The sequence below is a fragment of the Ranitomeya variabilis genome, chromosome 3 (assembly GCF_051348905.1).
Source record: "Ranitomeya variabilis isolate aRanVar5 chromosome 3, aRanVar5.hap1, whole genome shotgun sequence".
In the NCBI taxonomy this organism is placed as follows: Eukaryota; Metazoa; Chordata; class Amphibia; order Anura; family Dendrobatidae; genus Ranitomeya; species Ranitomeya variabilis.
In genome coordinates this window covers 716300291-716320187 of record NC_135234.1, presented here as the reverse complement: position 1 = coordinate 716320187, position 19897 = coordinate 716300291, and the positions used below count along the sequence as shown (strand labels likewise).

Sequence of the window (19897 nt, the reverse complement as noted above, 5' to 3'; positions counted from 1 at the left end):
AATTGTAAGGTGCTGCGGAATAAGTCGGCGCTATATAACTAAAGATGTATTATTATTACCTCATGCTGCGAACTAAAAAACAAGACCTCAAACGGCTGTGTAGGAAGAAACATTTTTAAAAAAAGTTATAGCTGTGGGAAAAAGGGAAGTAAAAACAAAAGTGAAAAAAAGAAAATTGCAGGTCAGGAATTGGTTAAAAACTCCCTAGCAGAACTGAAGAAAGCACTGAAAAACAGCAAGGAATTTTCCTGTGGATTAGTCTTGAAAAATCATGTAGGATGTTCAATCTCAAAAAATTCCTAACTGCGGATGAATACAGATAAATCTACAGGGGATTTCAGTATCAGCAGAGTGGATGAGATTTTGCAAATCTCATTAATAAACCTCAGACTTCAGCACGGAACAGACATGCAGCGTATACGATTGCAAATTTTATTGTGAATTTTCCTCACCAATTTCACCCCTTTCAATGTAGAAGTAAATCTGGATGAAAATCAGCATCCAAACCTTCCACTCAGAATCGCAGCGGATTTGCTGCTAAATCTGCAGCAGAAATAATCCAATGTTGTAAGGACCTACAGTAAGTATGAAGGAAGATCTCCAGCCTTGGAAGCAGAGCCATGTATTACACAGGTGGTTATGAGGAGCGGGAACATCGTGTTATAATCATCTGGTAGATCATTAGAAGAACACTGAATGTGTTACAATTAGCAGGTCAGTGACTGACAGAGGTAAAACGATCCACAAATTAATCCGGTTAAGTGCTGCTTTCCTACGAGACAGACGAGAGCATCACATGCGGAGATCATACACGCCTTTCACAAATCAAACATCTAATTAACAGAGAAGACTTTACCTCCAGCCCTGGTATAAATGCCCTCTAATCCCAAATCCCGCTAATCCCTGCCAACACAACAACACTCCAGGTGCCAGGGTGCCCCATTTATCCACAATTACTGACGGCAAAAATAACAAACTGTGAAATTCATTGCTGGAGGCTGCACTGATACACGACTGAGAACACCTAACATGTGGCGATAAGAACAATGGTGGATTCGTGCAGAAAAGCACAACAGATAGATATCGCCATTGATTAATCGCCTACTAGACAATGCATTCATGGAGGCTGCACCTGCACATTGCGAGAGGAGTTGTCTCATCCAGGAGAGGAAATAGACAGAAGATGGACCCTCTGCAAGAACAATATATGGACCCCTGCAGGCCAATATGTCGGTAATAGAAGCTGCATTAGAAGTGACAATTGTCCCCCCTACTCCTTGGGCCCCTGTGCAGCTCCACGGTTTACATTAAATGTATGTCCACCCCTGGTCTCATCATAGAGACTCATTTCTGCTCCTGACTACCTAGACCAGTGGTGGCGAAACCTATGGCACACGTGGCAGATGGGGCACAGAGTCCTCTCTGTGGGAACGAGCACCGTTACCCCGGCACTCCAGCATCCAGGGGCGACAGCGACCGGGCCCACAAGAGAGTTTGACCCTCCGATGACAAAATTTCACCCGAGGACGCACATTCAGGTAAAATGTATTGCGGTACAGAGCCCCGCCGGGTCCCCACACTGCAATACACACCACTGGCCAATCAGAGGCCAGCAGCTGACATCTGGTTCCTGCTGCGGCTACAGAGTGGGAACAGAGGAAGGTGTGTAGAACAGTTTGTTTCTTTTTAAAATATGCTGGAGAAGAACAGAAGGAGACCAAGAATGAGGGTATTATACCAGGATGGGGGACATTATGCCAGAATGAGGGTGTTATACCAGGATGGGAGACATTATACCAGAATGAGGGTATTATACCAGGATGGGGGAATACCAGAATGAGGGTATTATACCAGGATGGGGGACATTATACCAGAATGAGGGTATTATACCAGGATGGGGGACATTATACCAGAATGAGGGTATTATACCAGGATGGGGGACATTATACTAGAATGAGGGTATTATAAATCCATCTCACCTCCTCCTCAGAACTGTTCCTCAACAACAAAATCCTCTTTCTCCAAGCACAGACAGCCCCCTCATGCCCTCTCCTGCTCCCACCTGCTAACACTTTCTCTGCTCCTTCTCACTGCTGGTGATATCTCTCCAAATCCTGGTCCTCCTCACCACATCCCCACAGTCAGTTCTTCCTCCCATCCACTCTGTATCACAAATTTCCATAACCTCTCTAACCTTATACCCATTTGCACGGCCCCCACTTCCCCAGTCCTACTAACAGGAGCTCTATGGAACGCTCGTTCTGTGTGCAACAAACTTTCCTACATCCATGATCTTTTTATTACTAACAAACTTTCCTTCCTCGACATCACTGACACTGAAACCTGGCTCACCCCTACTGACACAGCCTCTCCTGCTGCACTTTCGTATGGTGGCTTCCACCTTTCTCACACACTCCGCCCCATCAGCAAGTATGACGGAGGAGTTAGTTTTCTCCAGTTAGATAACTGCTCCTTCACCCCAATCCCACTACCACCCTCTGTTACCCTCCCTTCCTTTGAGGTGCACTCTGTGCGCATTTACTCCCCCTCCAACCTCCAACTGTCTGTCATTTACCTCCCCCCAGGGCCAGCCACCACCTTCTTTGATCACTTCACCACCTGGCTACTTCCTTTCCTTTCTGCAGACATCCCCACTATCATCATGGGAAAATTCAACATCCCTGTTGACACTTCCCTCTCAGCTGCGACTAAACTTCTATCTCTCACTTCTTCCTTCGGCCTCACTCAGTGGTCTTCTGCAGCCACTCACAAAGATGGTCACACACTGGACCTCATCTTCACCCGCCTCTGCTCCCTATCTAACCTCTCTAACTCACCTCTTCCTGACCACAATCTACTCACATTCTCTTCCCTCTCCACTCCTTGTCTATAATCTCCACGCCACAAACTTGCACACCCTCACAGAGATCTTAAACACTTCAATCTACACTAACTCTCTGAATCCCTCCTCCCTCTCACAGACATAAGTTCACTATACAATGCAGATGACGCTGCCGCTCTATATAACACCACAATAGCTGTACCTTTGGAATCTCTTGCCCCTTTCACACATACCAAACCTTGCAAAATCAACAGACAGCCCTGGCACACCAGCCTGAACAAAGAACTGAGGCGAGTTTCCAGGGCTGCTGAGCGCAGATGGAAAATATCCCACCCCAATGAACACTTCATCACATTCAAACAGTCCCTCACTACTTTCAAGACCACACTCGCCACAGCAAAACAACTTACTTCTCATCTCTCATATCCTCCTTGTCTCACAACCCTAAACAGTTATTCAACACCTTCAATTCTCTCCTCCGTCCCCCAACACCTTCTCCCTCCCCACTCATCTCAGCTGAAGACTTTGCCTCATTTTTCAAGCAGAAGATTGAGAACATCAGAGACAGTTTTAGTGGACAACCCCGAGAGCCTTTCCTCCCAACTACCCAGCCCTCCAGCTCCAAAACCAACTTCTCCACCATTACAGAAGATCGACTCTCCACTCTTCTCTCAAGATCGCTGTTGTGAATTAGACTTTTTTGTCTCCCTCTAGTGGTTACTAGAGATATGACTCTGGGATTTCCTTCCCTCTGTTTGCACCCAGCTGGGTTGTTACTTCAGGGGTGTTGCTATATAAACCTCCTGGAACCTTAGTCCAGTGCCTGGCATCGGTGTTATCAGACACATTCTGTTTGCTCCTGTTTGCTGGTCCTGGTTCGTGCTAAATTAAGCTAAGTCTTGCTTCTTTGTTTTTTGGGTTATTTGTTTGCTATCAATTTTGTCCAGCTTGTACTAAATGTGATTCCTGACCTTGCTGGAAGCTCTAGGGGGCTGGTGTTCTCCCCCCCGGGCCGTTAGACGGTTCGGGGGTTCTTGAATTTCCAGTGTGGATATTTTTGATAAGATTTTTTGCTGACCATATAAGTTATCTTTCTATATTCTGCTATTAGCTAGTGGGCCTCTCTTTGCTAAATTCCTAGCTCATTCTTATGTTTGTCTTTTCCTCTTACCTCACCGTTATTATTTGTGGGGGGCTTCTATCCTACTTTTTGGGGTATTTCCTCTGGAGGCAAGAAAGGTCTTTCTTTTCCCTTCTAGTGGTAGTTAGCTCTCCGGCTGGTGTGAGACGTCTAGGATCAACGTAGGAACGTTCCCCGGCTGCTGGTATTTGTGGTGCTAGGATTAGTTATATGGTCAGCCCAGTTACCACTGCCCTATGAGCTGGTTTTCTGTATTTACTGACTTAGCATTATTCCTGAGACCCATTGGGGTCATAACAGTATGCCAGGCCAATATTGAATGTTTAAAGCATTGCAGAAGTGGGATAATAAGAAAGGAAATTCTGAGTTTTGTTTTTTTTTCCTTCCTTCTCTTCCTCCCCTTTACCTTTGAGTGGCGTGTGCTTGCTGCAGACATGAATGTGCAGACCTTGATTACAAGTGTTGACCAGCTGGCAGCTCGTGTGCAGGGTATACAAGACTTTGTTACCAGTACTCCTATGTCTGAACCTAAAATACCTATTCCGGAATTGTTTTCTGGAGACCGATTTAGGTTTAGGAATTTCAAGAATAATTGTAAATTGTTTCTTTCTCTGAGACCCCGTTCATCTGGAGATTCAGCTCAGCAAGTTAAAATTGTTATTTCTTTTTTGCGGGGCGACCCTCAGGATTGGGCTTTCTCGCTAGCACCAGGAGATCCGGCATTGGCGAATATTGATGCGTTTTTTCTGGCGCTCGGATTGCTTTACGAGGAACCCAATCTTGAAATTCAGGCAGAAAAAGCCTTGCTGGCTATTTCTCAGGGTCAGGATGAAGCTGAAGTGTATTGCCAAAAATTTCGGAAATGGTCCGTGCTTACTCAGTGGAATGAGTGTGCTCTGGCCGCAAATTTCAGAAATGGCCTTTCTGAAGCCATTAAGAATGTGATGGTGGGTTTCCCCATTCCTACAAGTCTGAATGATTCTATGGCGCTTGCTATTCAAATTGACCGGCGTTTGCGGGAGCGCAAAACCGCTAATCCTCTGGTGCTGTTGTCTGAACAAACACCTGATTTAATGCAATGTGATAGAATTCAGACTAGAAATGATCGGAAAAATCATAGACGTCAGAATGGGTTGTGTTTTTACTGTGGTGATTCTACACATGTTATATCAGCATGCTCTAAACGCCTAACAAGGGTTGTTAGTCCTGTCGCCATTGGTAATTTGCAACCTAAATTTATTTTGTCTGTGACTTTAATTTGTTCTTTGTCTTCTTACCCTGTTATGGCATTTGTGGATTCAGGTGCCGCCCTGAGTCTTATGGATCTGTCATTTGCCAAGCGCTGTGGTTTTGTTCTTGAACCGTTAGTAAATCCTATTCCTCTTAGAGGTATTGATGCTACGCCATTGGCGGAAAATAAACCGCAGTTTTGGACACAGGTGACCATGTGCATGACTCCTGAACATCGGGAGGTGATTCGTTTTCTTGTTCTGCATAAAATGCATGATTTGGTCGTTTTGGGTCTGCCATGGTTACAGACCCACAATCCAGTCCTGGATTGGAAGGCAATGTCTGTGTCAAGTTGGGGCTGTCAGGGAATTCATGCTGATTCCCCGCCGGTGTCTATTGCTTCCTCTACTCCTTCGGAAGTTCCTGAGTATTTGTCTGATTATCAGGATGTATTCAGTGAGTCCAGATCCAGTGCTCTGCCTCCTCATAGGGACTGTGACTGCGCCATAGATTTGATTCCAGGTGGTAAATTTCCTAAGGGAAGATTATTTAATCTGTCAGTACCTGAGCATGCCGCAATGCGTTCATATATCAAGGAGTCTCTGGAGAAGGGGCATATCCGTCCATCCTCTTCCCCTCTTGGTGCGGGATTCTTTTTTGTGGCTAAGAAGGACGGATCTTTGAGACCTTGTATTGACTATCGGCTACTGAATAAAATCACTGTAAAATTTCAGTATCCTTTGCCTCTCTTGTCGGACTTGTTTGCCCGGATTAAAGGTGCCAAGTGGTTCACCAAGATAGATCTTCGTGGTGCATACAACCTTGTGCGCATTAAGCAAGGTGATGAATGGAAGACTGCATTTAATACGCCCGAAGGTCATTTTGAGTACTTGGTGATGCCTTTTGGGCTTTCTAATGCTCCCTCAGTATTTCAGTCCTTTATGCATGATATTTTCCGGAAGTATCTGGATAAATTTATGATTGTTTATCTGGACGATATTCTGGTTTTCTCTGAAGATTGGGACTCACATGTGGAGCAGGTCGGGATGGTGTTTCAGGTTTTGCGTGAGAATGCCTTGTTTGTTAAAGGCTCAAAGTGTCTCTTTGGAGTACAGAAAGTTCCCTTTTTGGGGTTTATTTTTTCCCCTTCTGCTGTGGAGATGGACCCAGTCAAGGTCCGAGCTATTCATGAGTGGACTCAACCCACGTCAGTTAAGAGTCTTCAGAAGTTCTTGGGTTTTGCTAACTTCTACCGTCGTTTTATCGCTAATTTTTCTAGTGTTGTTAAACCTTTGACGGATATGACCAAGAAAGGTTCTGATGTTGCTAACTGGGCTCCTGCAGCCGTGGAGGCGTTCCAGGAGTTGAAGCGCCGGTTTACTTCGGCGCCTGTTTTGTGCCAGCCTGATGTCTCACTTCCCTTTCAGGTCGAGGTGGATGCTTCTGAGATTGGGGCAGGGGCCGTTTTGTCACAGAGAGGCCCTGGTTGCTTGGTAATGAGACCATGTGCTTTCTTCTCTAGGAAGTTTTCGCCTGCTGAGCGGAATTATGATGTGGGCAATCGGGAATTACTGGCCATGAAGTGGGCATTTGAGGAGTGGCGTCATTGGCTCGAGGGTGCTAAGCATCGTGTGGTGGTCTTGACTGATCACAAAAATTTGATGTATCTCGAGTCTGCTAAACGCTTGAATCCTAGACAGGCCCGCTGGTCATTGTTTTTCTCCCGTTTTGACTTTGTGGTCTCGTATTTACCAGGTTCAAAGAATGTGAAAGCTGATGCTCTTTCAAGGAGCTTTGTGCCTGACTCTCCTGGAGTCACAGAACCTGTTGGTATTCTTAAAGAAGGAGTTATTTTGTCAGCCATTTCTCCTGATTTGCGACGTGTGTTGCAGAGATTTCAAGCTGGTAGACCTGACTCTTGTCCACCTGACAGACTGTTTGTTCCTGATAAGTGGACCAGCAGAGTCATTTCCGAGGTTCATTCCTCGGTGTTGGCAGGTCATCCGGGAATTTTTGGCACCAGAGATCTGGTGGCTAGGTCATTTTGGTGGCCTTCCTTGTCACGGGATGTACGGTCATTTGTGCAGTCCTGTGGGACTTGTGCTCGAGCTAAGCCTTGCTGTTCCCGTGCCAGCGGGTTGCTCTTGCCCTTGCCTGTCCCGAAGAGGCCTTGGACACATATTTCCATGGATTTCATTTCTGATCTCCTGGTGTCTCGGGGTATGTCTGTCATCTGGGTGGTATGTGATCGCTTTTCAAAAATGGTCCATTTGGTGCCTTTGCCTAAGCTGCCTTCCTCTTCCGATCTGGTTCCTGTGTTCCTTCAGAATGTGGTTCGTTTACACGGCATTCCTGAAAATATTGTGTCTGACAGAGGATCCCAGTTTGTTTCCAGGTTCTGGCGATCCTTTTGTGCTAGGATGGGCATTGATTTATCGTTCTCGTCTGCCTTTCATCCTCAGACTTATGGACAAACTGAGCGAACTAATCAGACTCTGGAAGCTTACTTGAGGTGTTTTGTTTCGGCAGATCAGGATGATTGGGTGACCTTCTTGCCGTTGGCTGAGTTTGCCCTAAATAATCGGGCTAGTTCCGCTACTTTGGTTTCGCCATTTTTCTGCAACTCTGGTTTCCATCCTCGTTTTTCCTCGGGACATGTGGAGCCTTCTGACTGTCCTGGAGTAGATTCTGTGGTGGATAGGTTGCAACAGATCTGGAATCATGTGGTGGACAACTTGAAGTTGTCACAGGAGAAGGCTCAGCGTTTTGCCAACCGCCGCCGTGGTGTGGGTCCCCGACTTCGTGTTGGGGATTTGGTGTGGCTGTCCTCTCGATTTGTTCCTATGAAGGTCTCCTCTCCTAAATTTAAGCCTCGCTTCATCGGTCCTTACAAGATATTGGAAATCCTTAATCCTGTGTCCTTTCGCTTGGATCTTCCGGTTTCGTTTGCCATTCACAACGTGTTCCATAGGTCTTTGTTACGACGCTACGTTGTGCCTGTGGTTCCTTCTGCTGAGCCTCCTGCTCCGGTGTTGGTTGAGGGTGAGTTGGAGTACGTGGTGGAGAAGATCTTGGATTCTCGTCTCTCCAGGCGGAGGCTTCAGTATTTGGTCAAGTGGAAGGGTTATGGTCAGGAGGATAATTCCTGGGTGGTTGCCTCTGATGTGCATGCGGCCGATTTAGTTCGTGCCTTTCACGCTGCTCATCCTGATCGCCCTGGTGGTCTTGGTGAGGGTTCGGTGACCCCTCCTTAAGGGGGGGGTACTGTTGTGAATTAGACTTTTTTGGCTCCCTCTAGTGGTTACTAGTGATATGACTCTGGGATTTCCTTCCCTCTGTTTGCACCCAGCTGGGTCGTTACTTCAGGGGTGTTGCTATATAAACCTCCTGGAACCTTAGTCCAGTGCCTGGCATCGGTGTTATCAGACACATTCTGTTTGCTCCTGTTTGCTGGTCCTGGTTCGTGCTAAATTAAGCTAAGTCTTACTTCTTTGTTTTTTGGGTTATTTGTTTGCTATCAATTTTGTCCAGCTTGTACTAAATGTGATTCCTGACCTTGCTGGAAGCTCTAGGGGGCTGGTGTTCTCCCCCCGGGCCGTTAGACGGTTCGGGGGTTCTTGAATTTCCAGTGTGGATATTTTTGATAAGATTTTTTGCTGACCATATAAGTTATCTTTCTATATTCTGCTATTAGCTAGTGGGCCTCTCTTTGCTAAATTCCTAGCTCATTCTTATGTTTGTCTTTTCCTCTTACCTCACCGTTATTATTTGTGGGGGGCTTCTATCCTACTTTTTGGGGTATTTCCTCTGGAGGCAAGAAAGGTCTTTCTTTTCCCTTCTAGGGGTAGTTAGCTCTCCGGCTGGCGCGAGACGTCTAGGATCAACGTAGGAACGTTCCCCGGCTGCTGGTATTTGTGGTGCTAGGATTAGTTATATGGTCAGCCCAGTTACCACTGCCCTATGAGCTGGTTTTCTGTATTTACTGACTTAGCATTATTCCTGAGACCCTCTGCCATTGGGGTCATAACAGATCGCATCTCACCACCTGTTCACTTGACCCGATCCCATTCCACTTCATCCCAAACCTCGCCAGAGTCTTCATCCCAACCCTAACCCATCTCTTCAACCTATCACTAACAACTGGTGTTTTCCCCTCAAGCTTTAAACATGCCTCAATCACACCTATCCTCAAAAAGCCCTCTCTTGACCCATTCTCTGTATCTAGTTATTGCCCTATATCACTTCTCCCCTATGCCTCAAAATTATTGGAACAACACGTCCATCTTGAACTGTCCTCCCATCTATCTTCCTGCTCCCTCTTCGACTGCTTACAATCAGGCTTTCGGTCACACCACTCCACTGAAACTGCCCTAATTAAGGTCACCAATGACCTATTAACCGCCAAGAGCAAGCGACACTACTCTATTCTCCTCCTCCTCCTGGACCTGTCATCTGCCTTTGACACAGTGGACCATTCCCTGTTGCTGTGGACCCTCTCATCCCTTGGCATCACAGACTTGGCCCTATCCTGGATCTCGTCATACCTAACTGACCAGACATTCAGCATCTCCCACTCACACACCACCTCCTCACCTCACCCCTATCTGTCAAAGTCCCACAAGGTTCAGTTCTAGGGCCCCTGCTCTTCTCCATCTACACCTTTGGCCTGGGACAGCTCATAGAATCTCACGGCTTTCAGTATCATCTCTATGCTGACGACACACAGATTTATATCTCTGGACCAGATATCACCACCCTACTAACCAGAATCACTCAATGTCTGTCCGCTATTTCATCCTTCTTCTCCGCTAGATTTCTAAAACTTAACATGGACAAAACAGAATTCATCGTCTTTCCCCCATCTCACGCGACCCCCCCAACGAACCTATCCATTACAGTAAACGGCTGCCCACTCTCCCCAGTCCCACAAGCTCGCTGTCTTGGGGTAATGCTTGACACTGATCTCTCCTTCAAACCACATATCCAAGCCCTTTCCACTTCCTGCCGCCTTCAACTCAAAAATATTTCACGGATCCGTACATTCCTGAACCAAGAATCTGCAAAAACCCTAGTTCATGCCCTCATCATCTCCCACCTCGACTACTGTAACCTCCTGCTCTGTGGCCTCCCCTCTAATACTCTCGCACCCCTCCAATCTATTCTAAACTCTGCTGCCCGACTAATCCACCTGTCCCCCTGCTATTCCCCGGCCTCTCCCCTCTGTCAATCCCTTCACTAGATCCCCATTACCCAGAGACTCCAGTACAAAAGCCTAACCATGACATACAAAGCCTGCCACAACCTGTCTCCTCCATACATCTGTGACCTCGTCTCCTGGAACTTTCCTGCACGCAACCTCCGACCCTCACAAGATCTCCTTCTCCACTCCCCTCTTATTTCCTCTTCCCACAATTGCATACAAGATTTCTCTCGCGCATCACCCCTACTCTGGAACTCTCTACCACAACACATCAGATTCTCGCCTACCATCAAAACCTTCAAAAAGAGCCTGAAGACCCACCTCTTCTGACAAGCCTACAACCTGCAGTCACCACCGATCGACCAAACCGCTGCATGACCAACTCTATCCTCACCTACTGTATCCTCACCCATCCCTTGTAGACTGTGAGCCCTCGCGGGCAGGGTCCCCTCTCCTCCTGTACCAGTTGTGACTTGTATTGTTCAAGATTATTGTACTTGTTTTTATGTATACCCCTCCTCACATGTAAAGCGCCATGGAATAAATGGCGCTATAATAATAAATAATAATAATAATATTATACCAGGATGGGGGACATTATACCAGAATGAGGGTATTATTCCAGGATGGGGGACATTATACCAGAATGAGGGTATTATTCTAGGATGGAGGACATACTAGAATGGGGGATATACATTATATCAGGATGGGGAACATTATACCAGGGTAGGAGACATTATGCCAGGAGATGGGGCATTATACCACGATGGGGAACATTATATCAGATTGGGGGGCATTAAAACAGGATTGGGACAAAAACCTCAGTATTCAGGCTACACTGCTGTGTTGGCCCTTTGCAATAAATAAGTGAGTTTTGACAATCAGTCTTTAAAAGGTTCACCATCACTACCTAGACACATGGCCCATCAGGCATTTACTGTGCAGCGACCACTACAGGAAAAATCTAGCAATAGGAATTCATTATATTGAACTGTTGCAGAATAGTGGAATTCTACTGTGGCTCGTGGTCCTGAGAGGGAGATCACTTCTATGATGTTCATATAGTCTAAGAGCTATCACTGTCTAGTTCAATTTAGGCAAATTCTGTTCTTCGCTTCTTTATGAAAAACAGAAAAGATCAAATCACACTTCCATCAGTGATTGATCAATCGGGACAATTTCAGATAAAAACACGTTGGCAGATTTCACTCACTACAGGTTACAGTCCCACTATGTCTCCAATTATTCCCTAGCTTCATTTAAGAGTTCGGGCTTATTTAGATGACTATTTTTCAAAGTACGTGATCTAAGATAGAGGGCCATGTCCGAGTTTCGTCTGATTAATGGAGGAAACACACACATTTCAATAAATGGTTCCCTGATGGAAATAATCAAAATCACTCAAAATTAATTTTGGGCAGACTTGCTCAATTTGGTAGCCAGATTCACTTCGGACTGAAAAAAAATTCAGTCCAAAATGAAAGTGACCTGATTGCTGTACACAATGACATTTATTAAGCTCTAAAGGGCTTCACTGACCTCAAAGCAAAATAAATGGTAGGGAGGAAAGGGATTAAAAAATGTAAAAAAAAAAAACCATTAACCTGCCCTAGGTCCTCACTTGACTTTTTACGACAGCATCTCCTCAGCTTTTCGATACTCTGCGTGGGACTCTTCTGTTCTTCCGATGCGGAGCCATGTGGGCCTTAATAATAGAACAACCAGAGGCCCACGAGGAGGATTATGGAACATGAGGCGGAGGGGGAATAAGGAGTCAAAGGAGGGTGGGCTTAGGACAGGTGAATGTAATGCTTTTATTTTAACTACTTCTACATAATCCAGCAAAATATTGGACTACTGGCCGAATTGAATTCCAGAAATTTTAGATTCGCAAAGATTTTACATTTTGGGGAAATCCATAGAAAATTTGATTTGTTACTGTAAATGGAAAACTCGATTCATAGGACTCTGGTCTATCAGCCAGACACTCGGTTACCAAACGAGCATCACTATTTAGCATTATAACAGTCAAATTTTTGGCAATTTGTCTTCCGTATTGTCTTCTGTATTCCCTCCATATGCGATCCCTATAGCATCTGTTTTTAAATATCAGTAGTTAATAAAATTTACAAGACCAAACACAGTTACCTACATTAATAATTACAATTTATCCCTAATCAATTGCAATAAGGATGATCCGTATTGGATACTTATTTTTTTGGCGCACCCATAGACTTCTATAGGGAAGTCTCATCCGAAATACGAAAAGAAAATTGCATGTTGCTACTTTTTTCCCATGAACATTTGATCATATGGTCATATGAACATCCCAACTCAATAACAATGGTCGTGTGAGATCATTTTTTTTCTTTTTATGTGAACAGCACTCAGAGAAAATACGTTTTTCCTAAGCTTCTTAGGAGCGTACAGATCGGAACATACCCAGACACCGCATGATTGTTTCCACGTAGAAAATATTTGGAACAACAAAAGTAAAAAAAAAAAAAATGCTACAAATGTCTTTGATTTTACAGATTAAAATAAGTTTAAGCTCCATTTTAAAGAATCTGCCGTCACTTTCTCATTTCACAACGAAAACAATGATAAAAGATCAACTAAAAACACAATACAAAATCAGCAGGGTGAATACCACTCACATAGTCCTCTATGATTTCTTTGATGCCAGCCACAGTCAGGATGAAAATTAAGGGCACCAGGGTGGTGTATCTTCCTGTTGGAGACACATCAGGGATTTGCTGTATAATTAGAAAAAAATAAATAAAAATTAATAACATAGCTTAATTATAATACCTGTCATATGTAGAATGTAGGCAGTAAAAATACTTCCATCACTGATGTTTTGTAAAGCAAAAACAATGACGTGCATGTTCTACCCGTGATTTTTATAGATACACTAGCTGTACTACCCGGCTTCGCCCGGGTTAATGACTGCTGTTAGCAAAATAGAATGTGTTAACAAAAATTTATTCTGCACACAAAAACCACAAAACAAATAGATAGAAATGTAATTATTAAAAGGCAAAAACTAAGCAAATAGAAGCATTTCACAACATATATTAGCTTTGTTATACTGAGAATGTCTTTGTTGCCTATATTAACCAATCAGAGCTCAGGTTAATTAACTGTAGCAAAATAGAAGCTGAGCTGTGATTGGTTGCTATTGGCAGCCTGATAAATCCCCAGCCAACAGGAAGCCCTCCCCCCTGGCAGTATATATTAGCTCACACATACACATAATAGACAGGTCATGTGACTGACAGCTGCCGTATTTCCTATATGGTACATTTGTTGCTCTTGTAGTTTGCTTATTAATCAGATTTTTATTTTTGAAGGACAATACCAGACTTGTGTGTGTTTTAGGGCGAGTTTTATGTGTCAAGTTGTGTGTGTTGAGTTGCGTGTGGCGACATGCATGTAGCGACTTTTGTGAGATGAGTTTTGTGTGGCGACATGCGTGTAGCAACATTTTGTGTGTTGAGTTGCATGTGACAGGTTAGTGTAGCAAGTTGTGTGCAGCAAGATTTGTGCATGGCGAGTTTTGCGCGTGGCGAGTTTTATGTGTGGTGCATTTTGAGTATGTGCAAGTTTTGTGTGAGGCAACTTTTGCATGTGGTGCAACTTTTGTACATGTGGCAATTTTTCTGTGTGTGCAAGTTTTGCATGAGGTGAGTTTTCCATGAGGTGAGTTTTGCACGTGTGGCGAGTTTTGCGTGAGCCTAGTTTTGCATATGGCGAGTTTTGCATGTAGCGAGTTTTGAGTGGTGACTTTTGTGTTTCGACTTTTATGTGGCGAGGTTGGTGTGTGTGTGTGGTGAAATGTGTGCTGAGGGTGGTATATGTGTTCAAGCACGTGGTAGTGTGTGGCGCATTTTGTGTTTGTGTTCATATCCCCGTGTGTGGTGAGTATCCCATGTCGGGGCCCCACCTTAGCAACTGTACGGTATATACTCTTTGTCGCCATCGCTCTCATTCTTTAAGTCCTCATTGTTCACATCTGGCAGCTGTCAATTTTCCTCCAACACTTTTCCCTTCACTTTTTCCCCATTATGTAGATAGGAGCAAAATTGTTTGGTGAATTGGAACGCGCGGGGTTAAAATTTCACCTCACAACATAGCCTATGACGCTCTCGGGGTCCAGACGTGTGACTGTGCAAAATTTTGTGGCTGTAGCTGCGACGGTACAGATGCCAATCCCGGACATACACACATACATACATACACACATTCAGCTTTATATATTAGATATACCTGTATGTAATCTCCTGTATATAGTATATACCTGTGTGTCATCTCACCTATATATAGTATATATCTGTGTGTCATCTCCTGTATATAGTATATACCTGTATGTCATCTCCTCCTATACATAGCATATACCTGTGTCATCTCCTCCTGTATATACTATATACCTGTAGGTAATCTGCTCCTGTATATAGTATATACCTGTGTGTCATCTCCTCCTGTATATAGTATATACCTGTATGTCATCTCCTCCTGTATGTAGTATGTACCTGTATGTCATCTCCTCCTCTATATAGTATATACCTGTGTGTCATCTCTCCTGTATATAGTATATATCTGTGTGTCATCTCCTCCTGTATATAGTATATACCTGTGTGTCATCTCCCCTGTAAATAGTATATACCTGTGTGTCATCTCCTGTATATAGTATATAGCTGTATGTCATCTCCTCCTGTATTAGCCCTCGTTCCCACGTTATTTGGTCAGTATTTTTACCTCAGTATTTGTAAGCTAAAATGGCAGCCTGATAAATCCCCAGCCAACAGTAAGCCCACCCCCTGGCAGTATATATTAGCTCACACATACACATAATAGACTGGTCATGTGACTGACAGCTGCCGGATTCCTATATGGTACATTTGTTGCTCTTGTAGTTTGTCTGCTTATTAATCAGATTTTTATTTTTGAAGGATACCAGACTTGTGTGTGTTTTAGGGCGAGTTTCGTGTGTCAAGTTGTGTGTGTTGAGTTGCGTGTGGCGACATGCATGTAGGGACTTTTGTGAGATGAGTTTTGTGTGGCGACATGCGTGTAGCAACTTTTTGTGTGTCGAGTTGCATGTGACAGGTTAGTGTAGCAAGTTGTGTGCAGCAAGTTTTGCGCATGGCGAGTTTTGCGCGTGGCGAGTTTTATGTGTGGTGCCTTTTGAGTATGTGCAAGTTTTGTGTGAGGCAACTTTTGCATGTGTTGCAACTTTTGTGCATGTGGCAATTTTTCTGCGTGTGGCAATTTTTCTGCGTGTGCAAGTTTTGCGTGTGGCGAGTTTTGCACGTGTGGCGAGTTTTGCATGTGGAGAGTTTTGCGCGTGGCGAGTTTTGAGCGGCGACTTTTGTGTTTCTACTTTTATGTGGCGAGGTTGGTGTATGTGTGGTGAAATGTGCACTGAGGGTGGTATATGTGTTCGAGCACGTGGTAGTGTGTGGCGCATTTTGTGTGTGTGTTCATATCCCCGTGGTGGTGTGATTATCCCATGTTGGGGCCCCACCTTAGCAACTGTACAGTATATACTCTTTGGTGCCATCGCTGTCATTCTTTAAGTCCCCCTTGTTCACATCTGGCAGCTGTTAATTTGCCTCCAACACTTTTCCTTTCATTTTTTCCCCATTATGTAGATAGGGGCAAAATTGTTTGGTGACTTGGAAAGCGCGGGGTTAAAATTTCACCTCACAATATAGCTTTGACGCTCTCAGGGTCCAGACGTGTGACTGTGCAAAATTTTGTGCCTGTAGCTGCGACGCCTCCAACACTTTTCCTTTCACTTTTTCCCCATTATGTCGATAGGGGCAAAATTGTTTGGTGAATTGGAAAGCGCGGGGTTAAAATTTCACCTCACAACATAGCCTATGACGCTCTCGGGGTCCAGACGTGTGACTGTGCAAAATTTTGTGGCTGTAGCTGCTACGGTTCAGATGCCAATCCCGGACATACATACATACATACATACATACACACACACACACATTCAGCTTTATATATTAGATGTACCCATTAAACTCAGTTCACATTTCAATTTTTGTTACGAATCACAGATCAAAGTTAGGGCGGGTTCAGACGATCGTATTATCAGTCCAAGTGTGATCTGACAAAACATCAGATCGCACTCGGACCAATGTTATCCTAGGGGCGTGCACATGTCCCGATTTTTTTTTCTTGGACCGAGTCTGTCCGAAAGAAAAATCACAGCATGCCCTGTTTGCATCTGAAATTTGGATCACACTCGGCCATGCAAGTTAATGGGTCAGTAAAAAAAAAAATAGAACCACACTTGGATGACATCTGAGTGCAGTCAGATTTTCATGGACTAATAGAATGGAGAAGATGGAGAAGATGGTGACATTTTTTTCTACTTTCTACTCATCCGAGAGAATCGAAACGCACAATGATCGGAGTGTGATTAGCATATTCTGACCGATAAGTGAAAATTCCGGAGCTTGACAGCTGCATAGTAATCCATCATGCTGTCATGCTCAGGTCAGGAGAGGTGTCAGGCCAGTCCATGCAGTGGGATGCGAATCTCACACGAGAAATACGGCAGTCTGTCTCTGCCCTTACCCATATGCTGCCTGTGATTAACATGATAATGAATAGGAGAAGCTCTCCAGGTTTTTTTTTAACATACTTGAAAATTACTGATGAAACACTGATGGTAAAAACTGACACATGGAACAAACACAGATGAAACTCGGTCCGTGTTTTTGCATACAAGAAAAATTACGGGAGTCTGAATGAGGCCTTAAAAGAGTAGGAAATAGAAAGGCAGGCATTGTCTCAAAAAAAAATTGGGGGAGGATTTTTAGAAAAACACTGACGTTTTTGTTGCAGTTTTTTTTTTTTCTTTTAGGTATGTGCACACGTTAAGTATTTGATGCACCATTTCTACAACTTGCAGGAAAAAATCCAGGGGCAAAAACACTAATTTTTACGTGCGTATTTGGTGCCGATTTTAACCTACTCATTAGTAAGGGTGAAATCTTCAGGAGAAACGCTGAAAGCATTGACATTCTGCAAATTAAAATCTGCACCAAATCTTCAAGTCACACAAAAGCAATGTGTGCATGAGACTTCAGGAGTCAGCGGCTCTCGCTGACATCTTGTCACAGAGCATCGGCTTCTTTCCCGCTCTGCTCTGTTGACCGGTGTGACTGCTGACGTCATGCTGATTGACATGCAGCTCCCCGATGACTAACTGCAGTGAGGTTGCTGTCAATCAGCATGACGTCAGCAGTCACACTCCATGGCAGAGCAGTCGGGAAGAGGAAGAGCCGCCCCGTTAACATTGAGCAGCTGAATCGCCGGCAGCCTAGTACTAGCACTAAGTAGAGCAGGCAGGTAGTTTGCCTGTTTCAGAAATGATTTTCATCCGAGTTTTAACAGTTTTTCTCATACGTGAAAAAATAAGTTTCTCCACCTTCTCCTATCTAACAGCCTGCAAAAATTGGACCACAGTGGGATGACATCTGATTTTTTCATGGACCCATAGACTTGTATTGCCGACTAAAAATTTGTGAAGTCTCTGAACCATTCAGTCTCTGAAAAATCATGGATATGTGAATGACCCCATTCCCTATAGCACTCGTAAGCAAAATATGGATGTTTAAATGGGGCCTTAACCTTAATAGCCCTAGGGTGATATAAAAAAAAAAGCCCTATTTTCACCTCACAGTATGGCGCCGTTCCTGAGCATTCATACCTTGTCTCCCAGAATCAATATCCTGCAGGGAGAGTCAAGAGACCACTGCAGTCAATCAGTGGTCACTGACTGGTTGAAGTCTATATATTTCATCTGGATAGTTTCATCTTGTCTTGAGATATTGTAGATGGCGGGGGACACAGTACGGAGTGCATAGAAGCGACCTGGGGGTGACTATAGGCTTGTCCGTCTTCTTAGGCTACGTTCCTACAATCAGTATTTGGTGCAGATTTTCTGCACCAATTAGGCCGGAGTTACACTAGGCGTATGAACATACGGTCTGTTTTTTACGGCCGTAATACGCAGTAATTGTCCCAAAACACTGTTCCGTATTCAATGCGAGGATGCGATTTTTACGCACAAATTTATCCGTGTGTCATCCGTATGGCTTCCGTACGGCGATTTTTTTCTCGCAGGCTTGCAAAATGGACATATCATGGATCCATCGGCTCAAATATTCTTAAAAACATATATACAGTCTATATATATATATATATATATATATATATATATATATATATATATATATATATATATATATATATATCAGTGAGACACACATATATATATATATATATATATATATATATATATATATATATATATATATATATATATATATTTAATTCAGCGCTAAATAGCAGAAAAGCCGGTAATTCAATTGCCGGCTTTTCCTATCTCCTTCACAAACCCGACAGGGTATGAGACATGGTTTACATACAGTAAACCATCTCATATCCCTTCTTTTATTACATATTCCTCTTTACTAATGTAACAAGTGTCTTTGTGTCAAATTTGGGGGCTCTAGCTATTAAATTAAAGGGTTAAATCCCAGAAAAAATTGGTGTGGACTCCCGCGCAATTTTCTCCGCCAGAGTGGGAAAGCCAGTGACAGAGGGCAGATATTAATAGCCTAGGAAGGTACCATGGTTATAGGACCCCCCCCGGCTAAAAACATCTGCCCCCAGCCACCCCAGAAAAGGTACATCTGGAAGATGCGCCTATTCTGGCACTTGGCCTCTCTCTTCCCACTCCCGTGTAGCGGTGGGATATGGGGTAATGAAGGGTTAATGTCACCTTGCTATTGTAAGGTGACATTAAGCCAGGTCAATAATGGAGAGGCGTCAATTATGACACCTATCCATTATTAATCCAATAGTACGAAATGGTTAATAAAACACACACACATTATTAAAAAGTATTTTAATGAAATAAAGACACATGGTGTTTTAATATTTTATTATACTCTTAATCCACCTGAAGACCCTTGTCACCTGAAATAAAGTTAAAAAAACAAAAAACAATATTCCATACCTTCCGTCGTTCAGTCTTGTCCCACGCTGTAAATCCATCTGAAGGGGTTAAATCATTTTACACCCAGGAGCTCTGCTAATGCAGCTGTGCTCCTGACTGTAAAACTTGGTGAATGAATGGAATGCAGGGGAATGTACTGTAGTTACCTCGAGTCGCGGTGATGCGCCCTCTGCTGGATGAACTCATATGAACTCGGGAGTGAATAAATATTCTGAAAAGTTCCCACGCTGGAGTTCATATGAGTTTATCCAGCAGGGGGTGCATCACGGCGACTAGAGGTAACTACAGTACATTCCTCTGCATTCCATTCATTCACCAAGTTTTACAGTAAGGAGCACAGCTGCATTAGGGTTAAAATGATTTAACCCTTTCAGATGGATTTACAGCGTGGGACAAGACTGAAGGTATGGAATATTGTTGTTTGTTTTTTTAACTTTA

At 43.9% G+C, this 19897-nt stretch overlaps 1 protein-coding gene across 2 annotated transcripts in view; it reads right to left on the bottom strand.

Moving 5' to 3' along the window:
* The window catches only part of ATP8A2 (ATPase phospholipid transporting 8A2), a 1034865-nt gene that overhangs the window by 771426 nt on the left and 243542 nt on the right, over nucleotides 1-19897 (bottom strand). For both annotated transcript variants that reach the window (XR_013224076.1, XM_077298312.1), the window contains exon 4: nucleotides 13071-13169. Coding sequence is in view for 1 of the 2 variants with exons in the window: in XM_077298312.1 (XP_077154427.1) it covers nucleotides 13071-13169 (99 nt within the window). In the remaining variant the exon portion in view is untranslated. The remainder of the gene's footprint in view (nucleotides 1-13070; nucleotides 13170-19897) is intronic.